This window comes from Plectropomus leopardus, chromosome 1, assembly GCF_026936395.1.
Source record: "Plectropomus leopardus strain MGB_pleo_1.0 chromosome 1, ASM2693639v1, whole genome shotgun sequence".
Lineage (NCBI taxonomy): Eukaryota > Metazoa > Chordata > Actinopteri > Perciformes > Serranidae > Plectropomus > Plectropomus leopardus.
The window spans coordinates 11,869,116-11,882,066 of NC_142176.1; the positions used below are offsets into that span (position 1 = coordinate 11,869,116).

The 12,951-nt window shown below is 39.1% G+C and overlaps 2 protein-coding genes across 2 annotated transcripts; both read right to left on the reverse strand.

The window, feature by feature from the left end:
* Positions 1–3,917: 3,917 nt before the first annotated feature.
* On the reverse strand, positions 3,918–5,381 carry coxfa4l3 (cytochrome c oxidase associated subunit FA4L3). Its single transcript, XM_042489769.2, has 5 exons — positions 5,251–5,381; positions 5,090–5,148; positions 4,863–4,951; positions 4,660–4,720; positions 3,918–4,364 (listed from the first exon to the last, which is right to left on the reverse strand). The coding sequence occupies exons 2-5, from the start codon at positions 5,126–5,128 to the stop codon at positions 4,296–4,298; spliced, it is 258 nt and encodes an 85-aa protein (XP_042345703.1). The 5' UTR covers positions 5,129–5,148; positions 5,251–5,381; the 3' UTR covers positions 3,918–4,295.
* Positions 5,382–5,554: 173 nt separating this feature from the next.
* afg2b (AAA ATPase AFG2B) lies at positions 5,555–12,401 on the reverse strand. The gene is made up of 11 exons (XM_042487008.2): positions 12,243–12,401; positions 11,418–12,033; positions 10,904–11,089; positions 9,358–9,642; positions 9,087–9,272; positions 8,175–8,333; positions 7,831–8,040; positions 7,507–7,734; positions 7,256–7,390; positions 5,876–6,001; positions 5,555–5,763 (listed from the first exon to the last, which is right to left on the reverse strand). The coding sequence occupies exons 2-11, from the start codon at positions 12,006–12,008 to the stop codon at positions 5,626–5,628; spliced, it is 2,244 nt and encodes a 747-aa protein (XP_042342942.2). The 5' UTR covers positions 12,009–12,033; positions 12,243–12,401; the 3' UTR covers positions 5,555–5,625.
* Positions 12,402–12,951: the final 550 nt, after the last annotated feature.

Below are 12,951 nucleotides of genomic sequence, written 5' to 3' on the forward strand. Positions count from 1 at the left end.
TTAAAAAGATTATTCTTTACATGATCAAACTGTCTTAAATTGTAGTTTCTCTTGCATTACTAGGTGCAAGTTTGGAGGCAAATAAATCCTTCACCATGGAGAAAAATGAAGTTTCAATACAGTATGAAAAATTAAAAAATTAATAAATACAAGGCTCATTTTCACATGTCAAAGCTGAGTGTCTGTATATTTATCTAGTGGTAAATGAGCAAAGATATAAGAATAAGTATATTTAAAACATGAAAACACCATCTTACCAAGGATTTTCACACAAAACAAAGTTAATGTTTAAAATAGACATATCAAAGGTTTATTATGACAGAATGAGTTAACTGGGAGTGTCTCAGTTTCCAGGTAACCAAAAGCAGGCAACTCCTCTGTTTGCATTGCAGTAGAGCCAATTGTTTACAGCATCCACCTGACCGCCGTGCTTCACCTCAGAGAGCCATAAACTGCTGTAAAGAGCCCTCTTTACTCACTGGTCTCTAAACCAGCGAGAGAAACAATATCCGGGTCAAAAAAAGTCACTCTTTGTGTTTTCACAATAATAGCATTGAAGTGCGCCACTCACACATGGGGATTTCCATTTCTTACTTCTCCTGCACTGTGAGAGCGACTACTTGCTTTACTTGCTGCTCACGTGTTCTGTGGTGTCACTACGTCCATGACCGAGTCACGTACACAAATTCCAGCAACGACATCCTTCCTCTTTGGTCATTGTTTCCCTAAATAACCTTACAGTTGCTTGATAGGTGAAATCAAGTTCTCTCTCACTCTACCTTTATTTTTAAATACAAGACAACTGGAAATGCCTTCCGGACATAAAACAAGTCAGCACTCATCCACAGTATCTCCTGTTTTCATTCTCTAAAGCTATGAAATGTGACTATAAAAGAATAATTCAAAATCAGATTTAAAAACATGTAAAGAAACAGTCGCAGCAAAGAGGAGGGAAATGTTTAAAAAAGTGAAACACTGTTTCTGACATAACGTGCATGTAACAAAACAGGAGAATGGTTTCCTGAAACTGATCAGGAAACAATGTACTCGCCTCTCTCTTTGTTTAGTGTTTAATAATTCATGAAAACCCTTTCAGATTCAGCAGTCCAGTGGCTGTTTGCCACACTACGCCCTAGTCAGACACCGTAGAGGTGTTTTCTGATGTTTTTGCTCTCTTCTGAGATACGAGATGGATGTTAAGAGGATTGTCTCTCATTAGGGAACACAATGGGAGCATTGAATGCTCATGCAGCTGTAAACTGAGCAGATGAGTGCATTTGGACATTGCTTGATGGCAGTAATTACTTTATAGCTGTTCTTCGCCAACAACACCTCGCCATCTTCTTGTCTGCAAACATTTAAACAAAAACTGACTGCATCTTTTAAATAAAAAGTGCAACGATTTAAAAAGCAACATCTTACTTGTTTTTTTTTTCAGCGTTCAAGTTCAGTTCAGCGGTTGACAAAACAATCTCACCTTTTTAGAGGAAATACACCTCTTAGTCTTTATTTTGTGTTATTCCTCGGTAATTGTTGTTATTCCATATCTCTAATCATCAAATAAATTCAATCAATCAACCTTAAGGTCCATTTAGTAATTGTTTTGGAGCTATATGAAGTTTCCTTACTTATCATGAAATTGTAGATGTTCAAATGTTCTCAAATGATTAACTTACCTCTCATAAGATTACACACATTTATAACATGACAACATGTCAAACTCTATCGGCTGATGATGATCATGTGGGAACTTGTGTGGGAGATTCTATTTTCAAATAAATATAAAAATTTAACCTACTCATGTAAAGCATTAGATCTTCTTTTTCTATTTATTGCAAGAAAATCACACTTGCATCAAAATAACATTAATAATACCTTTTCCAGGGAACTAGTTTTGTATGTTTCCTTACTAGCAGGTTTTACTGGGAAACCTAAAACGGGGCCTATTGTTACTATTATTGGGTACACCTGTGCTATTTCAGCTAAGTCATCTATCTGCAGTAAAAAAGTCTAGTCACTGATGCATGTGCTGAATACAAACACAGTTTGAAATGATAGACTGACATTAATCTTTCTTAATGCCAACAATGCATTAGTCAATTTCACAATACACTCGGAGTCGCCCAGCCTGTCTGAAGCACTCAGCCACAAACCCATTTCTCTTTAAAGGAATAGTGTGTCAGTTATTGCTCAGAGTTATGAATGAGGTGATGAGGCAGAAGAACAGGCAGGGAGGGAAACTCAGGACTAGGGACGGCCTAACAGGTGTGCAGCTGGGTAAATGAGGGAGAGGCAGCACAGGAACACAGACAGGGAAAAATGCAGTAAACTGAATCCCAAAACCAAGACAGCACAGTCCTCTTAATGATACACCAATCAAGTGAAAACAAACACAGACCAACTAATGTAGGCCACTTAAATTAGTCTTTTGCAGACACTCAGTCCAGTCTCCCCAAAAATCTGAAGGCATCAGGACACAGCAGACTGTGACAAAATGTGTGCCCCTACTGGGGACTTTGTCAGTGGTGGATAAATTCACATTTAGTGCAACAACAGTTTTTCTAGATCGTTCAAGAATGTAGCTACTCCCCTTGAAATATATTTTTTTAAATCCAAATAGCCTACCCTTTAATCATTTTATGGGTTTCAAAGCATTTTGCCAAAGGACTATGGTTAAAATTAGCCAGATGACTAACACTGGCACATTTACAGAAGTGTTGATTAGCGTGTTGTCCTTATAAATAAGGGAGAGGTATGTGAAAAAGTGCCTAGGGCAGGGGTGTCCAAACTTTTTTTGAATGGGGGCCAGATTAGATAATGTGAAAATACCTGTGGGCCAGCTACTTCTCACATCACAGGGGTTGTTAAAACACATACAAATGACACAAACACAACTGTTTCATCTTTAAGTGGAAAAATGTTTAACTCTTCACCACTCCTGAAAGCAGCAGCCCTCGCTGATCTGTCTGCTACATTGCAGGAAATATCTGGTGTTAGATAACTGTTAAAATTTTGCATATTTTGCCCATGCAGTTCCTACTTGGTGCATGTCTACAAAAAGTATGATTGTCCTGCCATTGTGTGGTGAATGAAAATAAATGCAAAGTGAACTTGCTTTATAAATCAATATAGTGTTAATCACATAGGATATTTTGAAAGACATGCTGAGGGCTGTTTAAAATTGGTCCTTTTGACCTGTCACAGCAGAACATGCACAGGTTTAAATGACAAAATTAATTATGAAAATGAAATTAATTTAACTGCTTCAACAGCAATGTGTTGGTGATGTCAGTGCTGATTTACTGTAATGTGTGAATTCAATGAGCTCATTGTCAGTGTTATTAGTAACAACTGTGTCAGAGAGCAAAAAGCTATATCAGGCTTTAACAACACAGACAATACTTTTTTTTAAAACTTAGATTAATGATTAGTTTTTGTCTTTTCCTTGGACTTGTTGACAAAGACAAATATAGATTACCACCTTACTTTTTCTTTTACTATGCTTTGATGTGTTTACTCATGTAGCCAAATCCAACTTTTTAGCATCGTATTTATAGTTCAAACTCTTTTTGGGAGGCAGATGATGCAAAAAAGGAGATAATACTATTAGTTATGCAACACAAGCCCAAAATATAAGTATCTAAAGACAATAACAGGAATAATCCTTACCTTGACATACAACAAAAACAGCATGCAGCACCATTCCTAGCTAAGTTCAATTTGTAAGCACTGAATTTATAGTGTCAACAGTTTTTGGGAGGCAGATGATGCCAAGAAGAGAAATTACTTTTAGAGCTGTAACACAAACCAAATTATAATAATAATATCTCAAGACAGCATTGCAAATAGTACTGCATAAATATATTTATACTTTGTTGATTTTTAAGAACAAATGCAACACTGTAATGAGAAAGTCATTCAGCATGTTCACAACAATAATTTATTGACACTGTACAATACATTATTTACTGAGTTTACATTTTGTCTTTCATATTTAGACACTACTCACATCTACTTAAAATTAAACACCACAGCTTATTTGATGTAAATGTAGCTCTCTAGCTATGATCACAGACTTCCAGAGGAAGCTTTTCACTTCATGGTAGCATGACTACAGTTGTTCTACAGTTGTGGATGGATGTCCAGAGCCGGGTGAAACCCCACCAGTGGAGCAGAAGCATTTCCGCACACTGACTGTCAAAGCATCCTAGTTTGTGCAGAAAGGATTCTGTTGGACTGATGGGGGGCAGGCAGGTGGTCTCACAGTGGATCTCTCTAGAAGACACCTGCCTTTTTTACTTGGTGAGACTCTTCACCAACTCCAGCTCCTCCACTGGTTTCCACTGCTGATTGATGGTGATGAGCTGCAGCACCAGAAATAAAAATTAGGCTTCATATGATGTATTTTTAAGGTGTTCAACTTTAAGCACACAAGTAGCATGTACAAACATGTTTGGCAACATAGACATGATTGATCTTATGTTGCAATAGCAGGCTGACACTAATCAGATAACATTTCCTCCTCAGTGACTCAGCAGTTTGCAGCTGCACTCTCAAAGATTTGGCTCATATTTCAGTGCCAAGCAAAATAAAACATCTTGTCAAGCTCGTTAAAAATCATCCAAAGATTATAAAATATTGTGTAATGATTACACTTACCTTTTGGGGTTTTGATGGGTCCAGTGTCTCCCATGGTTCTGGGTTTCTGGTCTTGTTTAAACTAAAAACAATGAATGCAAATGAAAGAAAGAAGTCAGATTCAAGTGTGAGAACAGGTAAAAAGTTAGGTGCAATTTAAAGCACTTAAAAAAATAAAGTGAAATGTAGTTTTCTTCAAATTAGAAAAAAGCAATAACACTCACATAACATCAGGTTTAGTTAATAGAAAGTAGATAGAAGCAGTGGTGGCTCCTGTTGCAGCAAAAGCCATGAACCCTATGAGAGGGATCAGCTGAAACACACATGTAAAAAAAATAAATTTTTTGATGTGCATCATAATTTTTGAATGCATGTAATTTCCTACATGGGCTGTAAATCCAATATCCGGACAACATAAAATAACTTTTAACTTAAAATGTAGACGACCAACCTCCTTTTTCTTCCTCAACATTTGGAAAAACCCAACCATTTTTCAGATTTCTTTAACACCTAGAACATAAATTGATTATATTTCCACTTAAAAGTGAGGCTAAGAGTCCATTCAGTGAATTAAAGTCAAAGTCACAGTTGCAGTAGTGTGGGAGGGCTCACCTGTTGTTGCTGAGAAGTCCTTGAGGTCTCTTAGCGCAGCATCCTGTGAGGCGGCTGATGTAGGCTGGATGAGAGGTTAGTACGAGGTGAAAGGCACGTAGACAGACAGAGCTTCCTGCACTGAACCGCACCAGTGGAGTTGAATTCATCAACAGATGTAATTTGATGATCAATAAATTTTCTGAGTGCGCAGCCCCCTCTTGTGGCTACATTGGGAAAGTGAAGGTCAATGGCTCAAAATGTGATGTGATGTGATGAAGTGCTTATCAGTGACAAAACACGAGAAAATACCAGAAGCCATGGATCGAGTTTTACTTATTTTATTTCAGAGCACACACTCTGTAATAATAAAATTTAAAGGACATATGTGGTTTATCATCTGGGTGGTGTTTGATATGCGTGGATCTGCTGGGCGGTGAGAGAGGGGCTCATTTTGCTGAGGGACTGGAGGAAGTGTGTGTGCTTGATGGCAGAAGCCTCCATGTTCTCCTCCTGTAGCGCCAACAGAGCAGCCTGGAAGACAAAAAAAATGTTTTCAGGAATTCTTACTCTGCCCACTGGTCTCTGGATAAATTTAGGACTAGGATTACATTTTGTATTTTAAAAAATAAAGTCTTCACATTACCTCTTTACACAGATTTTCAAGGTCAGCTCCAGAGTAGAGCTCAGTCTTTGTGGCCAGCTCCTCCAGACACACATCAGCATCTATGGGCATCGACGCTGTACACACCTTCAGGATGCAAAGACGGGCCTAGACACACAAATATAGGAGGTAGGTTAATTAAAGTTACACTGATATGCTGATGATACACAGATCTCCCTTCCCCTTGAGGCTAATAACTACAACAAGCATCAAATCCTGGATGGCTTTCTCCAAGTTAATGAGCTGAAGTTTTTTTTAATTTGGACCATTTGACAAAATTATTTCTCCTAAACTTAACCCATTGGCTCCCTCAGTTAAACCACATGCAAAAATTATTATTATTTAATTATTTGAGTTTGACAAACAAATCAATATGTTAAGAAAATTAAGCTTCATGCAGCTATACATCATCTGCAAATTCAGATATATTCTCTGTACTTGTGACCTAAAAAAGCCACACATGCCTTCATAAGGCTCCCACCTTGATTTTTGCAAATCTTTGTATTTTGGTATCACCCAGTCTTGTTTATCTGGCCTCCAACCACTTAAAAATGCTGCAGCAAAAGTCCAAGATCAAGAAAGAAAGAGCAAATTTCTCCCATTTTTGCCTCAATGCACTGGCTGCCAGTTAGCAACACAATTGATTTTAAAATCCTCATGTTTGTTTTCATTATGTAAAAAAACATAGTAGTCCCACACAGCCAAAAACTGTGTAAGGCAAAAACTAAGGTCCACACACTGGAGCTGCCTTAGGGGCAATTTATTATCACCACGAGAAGTGACAATTGGAGCAAACACTCTTCTTCAGACAAGTCTGACAAAGAGCAGTAGCTTTAAATGTCATTTGTGGATTTGCTAATAAATTAAACTTAAAGAGGGCTGCAATGTGGAGACATATCTTAATTGTTTTCAAAGTGTTAAATGGTTTCACCATTTCTTGTATAACAGAACTTGTGTTACACTGTCAGAGAATTGAGATCTTCTGATGAAACAGTTTGTCCCGACATCCAGGACTTGGTGTTACAGAGACAGGGCCATCTATGACTGCACCAAAACTATGGATTTCTCATGACTCACAATTCTCCCCCACTATGGACTGAACTTCAAGATTCATCTTAAAACTCACTTCCACTCATTAGCTTTTAATTGTGCCTAACCAGCTCCACTAACAATATAGTTTTCATTACTATGTAAAATTGTTTGTTTCCTTTCTTTGTTTTTGTTTCTGCTATAAAGCACTTTGGGTCAACTGATTTATGTTTAAAATGCTATATTTAAAAAGATGATTTTGATTTAATAAATTGCTTCCAAAAATGCTCATATATTACTGCTATTATACTCCATTTTAAACAAATAGCTTACTTGCTGGTCCGGTGGTGGGACGTAGATGATGTGGTCCAGTCTGCCAGGTCTGAGGAGGGCGCTGTCTAAACAGTCAGGTCTGTTTGTGGCAGCTACCACCATCACATCTTTGTTGCAGACTTCCTGGCAATCCAGCTGTTGCAGAGCAGATACGGTTTACAGCATAAAATGTTGACTGAATCACCTCCTACTGATCAGATGTGTTAACAGAAGGAGGAGTGACAGCATCAGAAACACTTTTAACATCTGACCTGCTCCTGAGTGCGATTCTCCTCCACTCCCTCCGCCTGGAGGATCTTCTCTGTCCCTCTCCTCTCCAGCGTCTTCAGTCCGACCCCATCCATCTCATTCAGGAGCACAGACAGGAGGCGCGTCTGCACACTGTTCGGTGTCTGACTACTTGACCGCGAGCCAATCAGAGAGTCAATCTCATCGAGGAACAGGATACAGGGAGCACAGGCGCGGGCCTGACGAAACAGCTTCGAGTGGACAGACAGATGCAGGTGTTTATGAAAGAAATTGAAGGATGCAAACACTACAGCCAATCACAGGTGTTATAACAGAAAAGAAAATACCTGAGCTAAAGCCCTCTCTGAGTCCCCGACAAAGGGGGAGTAAAGGTCAGCACCGCCGACAGACAGGAAGGCACAGTGAGACGAGTTGGCTGCAGCCTTGACGAGCGTTGTCTTTGCACATCCTGGAGGTCCATAGAGTAGCACACCGCGGGGCCGACACAGACCCAGACGGACAAATGCCTCAGGGTATAACATCGGCCACTCAATACTCTGATGTTCAGAAACAAGAGAGGACAGATGCAGAGGAAGCAAAACCCATAAATTCCATTTAGTATTTTTCTTTCTCAATTAACAGATGAGATGATGTTTTACATCGTCTAATTCAAACACTGTTGCTCAGTCACCTGTCTTAGCTTGAGTTTGACTTCATCCAGACCTCCTATCTGCTCCCATGTCACTGGAGAGAGCTCTGTCCTGCCCAGGCTGCTCCGCAGGCAGGAGGGACGCACCGCCTTCAGGGCCTCCTGGAAGTGCGTCATACCCATCACCTGCTTTCCTGAACCCTGCAGACAACAATAACAAGGCAGCAATAGAAGAAACACATTCATAAATCTTTGCCTTCAATACACTGAAGGACCAGCTTTTATATAAAAAAAACAAAACAACAACAACATATAAATCTGGGGTATGACTATTATTGCGGATTAAATTATTTGGAATTTTGGTATAGTTTCTCTCTTTTTTTTGTCTTTTCCATTTTTTTTTGGTATGACCTAAACCTAGTAATGAGCCTACACCTTTTCGGTCTACATTCCATATTTTCATTTTGTCTATCATTTTAATTTAAGGCCTTGTTGTTTTTATACTTTATTATGTGCATTCATTTTGGGAAATTATTGATCAAAAGAAATTTCCATATGCCTTTACTATAGATGCACTGCAGTGTGAATATGAGTGCATGTTTTTTAGTGGAATGCCTGATTTATATATATTTTATATTTAAAGCACAACACACTTTCCAAACAGTTGATTTGAGTGTGCCCCAACTCACACATGTGGATACACACGTTAGGTTGCCAAAGAGCCACCATAATACTTGTGTCTAGCTGGAAAGCCGAGCACTAAAGTGCATTTTTCCTGTTCTGCCTAACGTATCAAATCAAATATGAGTCTTTTGAGATACTGTACTGTAATTCAATCTGTAAATATTCTGACAACAGGCATACATTTAGCTCACATGCAGTGCAAATTTTGAGCTAAAAAGTATTAAAATATGAATGTTTTGTTTCTATGTGATACATCATCACTGTATTTACCTTTGAGTTTTCCCGTATAGCGTGCATGGCAGCCTCTGTGCACAGAGCGCTGAGGTCCGCTCCCACATATCCTGTAGTTCTCTGTGCAAGCTCTGCCATGTCCACACTGGGACACACAGGCATCCTCTCACACAGAACCGACAAGATGGCTTTCCTCTGCTGCAAGGTGGGAGCTCCGATGATAATCTGAAGGAGAGATGTAAAAATGAAGAGTCTCAAAGAATGATTTACATTTATTTTTATTTATCAGGTTTATTTTTCTGATCCACACCTCTCTGTCAAACCTCCCTGGTCTGCGCAGTGCTGGGTCTAAGCTGTCCGGCCGGTTGGTGGCTCCAACGATGAGGAAGCGATCGGACTGATTCATCCCGTCCATCAGTGTTAGGAGCTGAGCGACCAGGCGGTTCTCAGGTGCCGACGAGCCGGTTCTCCTCGGACACAGTGAGTCTAACTCATCTAAGAACAGCACACACGGACCCTCTTCAGCTGCAGATCGCGCCTGCTCAAACACAGCACGCAGCTTCTCCTCACTCTCACCAGGCCGTGATCCAACCACCTGAAATAATGATTCACAATCAGCTTGGTTTGGTAATTTATCTGAAAAGTTTAAGTCACAAATAAACAGATTGGTCCACACAGAACCAAACAAATGCTCTTTTAAAAGACTAAAGTTAAAAAGGCTAAGAAAGGTAATGCAGACCCCTTCAATGTCTTGTATTCAGAATACAAACTTCTACCATCAGATAGACACTATATAGTTCCAGTTAAATACAGGAGGAGATACTGAATAGGTATAAAAACTTTTATACCGATGTCTCTGAAACTCCTATATTCACTTAAAATCAGGAAAAAGAGGAGGGTGTAAAATTTGGGGTAGTGCAACCATTTGATTACACTTTATGTCTGCACTCGTCTGTGTATTTTTCTGTGGCAGCCTTTATGTCCACAGCAAATTTCACTAGGGATAAATAAAGTAATGATGAATCACTATGAATAATAATAATATACAGTTATATTAATAGGCTGAATTTAAACAAAAAAAGACTTCACGTGGCTCTTTATAAAATAAGAAGTTAAAAAAAATGAAGTGTAAAATGTGTCCCAGTTTGGTTAAATTTGGATCTCTATTGGTTGAAACTTCCAAAGTAATTCATTTTAATCAATCTCAATCCATCATTCAGAATATACATCAATAGCTCTCTGATACTAAAACTCTTTGTACCATATAATGCAAAAATAAATACATACATACATATATATGTATGTATGTGTGTAAGTATGTATGTGTGTGTGTATATATATATATATATATATATATATATATGTGTGTGTGTATATATATATATGTATGTATATATATATATTATTGTATTTAAGGAAAATTGACTCTGACAGCTAGAAATTGTTAAATTCTTTTGAGGTTTGGTTGTGAAATTGTGAAGATTATCTCCTTGTCAGTATATACTACAAAACTACAGTGCTGACTAGTTTTAAATTGCACATAGTGATATATACTGCTGCTTGGATATTATATTTAGGTACTCTCCTCCTGAGTTAGATATCACCATATAAGCCCTAAAATGGCATTTATTTGTCAACGGTCAGAGTTTTTTGTTGTTGTTTTTTTTTTTGCTATTCTGAGTTTTCAGCATGTCAAGGAGTACCTAACCCAAAAATGCTTATGTTTTGTTTGTTTTTTATTGAATGATTATTTGTGGTAGTTTTATGTTGCCTCCTATTTTTTGTTAGTTTGCAAGTTTGAATTGAATCATTATTATATCATGTGGACACATAAAGTAGATGAACATCATTTTTACCTCTGGCCCTCTGACCACCACCAGGCTGGCTCCCACCTCCACCACAACTCTGCGCACCAGCAGGGTCTTGCCCACACCTGGAGGCCCCACCAGGAGTACACCTCTGGGACACGACACACCGAGAGAGCTCAGGGTGCCTGGATAAAACAGAGGTACCTGCAGCATCTCTCTCAGGGAGGCACTCACCTAAAATACAGTAAACCAAAACAAATTTAGTTGTTACATACTGGGAATACACACAGTGGATGAATACACATACTGTACAACACATTCACATTATAATCATTTGATTTGAATGTGTTTCTCACATAACACTGTTTGTCAAAGGGACACAATGGTCACTTATTGTATTGTCTTTATGATGACTGCTGTAGGGTGACTTTAAAGATGTTTTTGATGCGTTTTTATTGTTTTATGCTATTCTAATGGTTGTTGAGAGCTTGGGGATGCAGGACAAATTTTCATGAAAACTGACAATAAACTATCATCTTAATTACAATGAATATATGCTGACCTCCTCCAGTCCCCCCAGTGGCACCAGTTGCTGGTCCTGCAGTTGACTCCTGTAATGCCGCACAGTCTGGATGCAGACTATCTCCACAGCAGTTTTTGAGGTGATAAATCCAGCACTGTCTGTGTCCAGGTTGACGCTTTCAATGACAACATATCTAATTTCTGTATCAAAATCCTCCAGGTTGATCACATGCTTCTCATGGACCAAAACACCTTTCAGCATGTCTTTCACAAGCTCGTGAACCAGCCGAGGAGGTGTGTGTTTCTTAAAGTCAGCACCCTGGACCACCACAGTGATTTTAACACCTTTCAGCTTGGGGCAGGACACAGGTGTGATCTGCTCAGGGTCCACGTTCAGGTGAGTGGGTGGGTGGGAGATCAGACTGGGAGAGGAGCATTTTAGGTCCATCTGTAGGAAGCCCTCTGCGAGGTCAGGCCGGGGCCAGGCGGTGCACAGGCAGCTCCCCCCTGGGACAGACACCAACAGCGGGGAGCCCAGACTCAGACCCAGCGCTGACATCAATCCCGGACCCAGCCTGCACCTCTGAGAGCCCCGGTCTAATGGATCCACTGACAGCAGCCGCAAAGACATTTCAGTCCACCAGCAGCCTCACAAACTGACGGTAAAATATAGAAAACCCAAATAAGTAACGTTATTTCTTCATCACAGAACAAAAAAAAAAACAACAGTGCAGTGAAGCTCGTGCATCACTTTAGCTGCAGCTAAACTCAAGCTAGGCTACATGCTACTAGCTGCTAGCTACAACTTTATTGTTAGCTGCGAAAAATACTTTTTTTTACACCAAAATGTGAGATAGTTATATACCAGATGATAGGTGACACTGGTGAATGGTGGCTAAAATGCTGTCAGTGTGAAGCGCGTGGCGGTGCAGATACAACAAGCCGAGTAATGTTTACAAAAATCCATGTGGCTCTGTAAGAAGATGGCCAACCAAAACCTTTTCCTGCACGAGAGGAGCATGCATGTATTATAAGGGGGAGGAGACGTAGGACCTGGTTTCCGCGTCGAAAGGGATTGTGTTTATCAGAGTACGAGTACGAGGGTGGATGGGATTTGACTTCTTTTTTTAAAATTTTTTTTTGAAAATATCATCATGACCCTCCCAAATATTTTTTCGAACCCCAATGAGTGCCTTGGGGGAAATGCATAACCCCATCTCCGATATTAATTGCATATTTCAGTTTCTGGTTACCATAAATGGTGGGATTTTGGAGATTTTTTAAAGAAAAAATCTTTACAAACCCATTTTTCACACGCGTAGTTTCTCACCCGTTTTGAACCACTGCCTCACTTCCCATAAATAACGGATACATAACAGACCTTAAATGTTGCAATTATTGTGAATTTACAAAGGAATAAACATTTTTTGTATTATTATGGAAGTCAAAGCATACTATCTGATCCTTATCACTGTTATTTTACATTAGGATAACAACAAATAAATACTACTACCAATCTTATTTTTTTCTAAGAATAAAAATAACAATTTGATATATGTAATTATATTTGGATA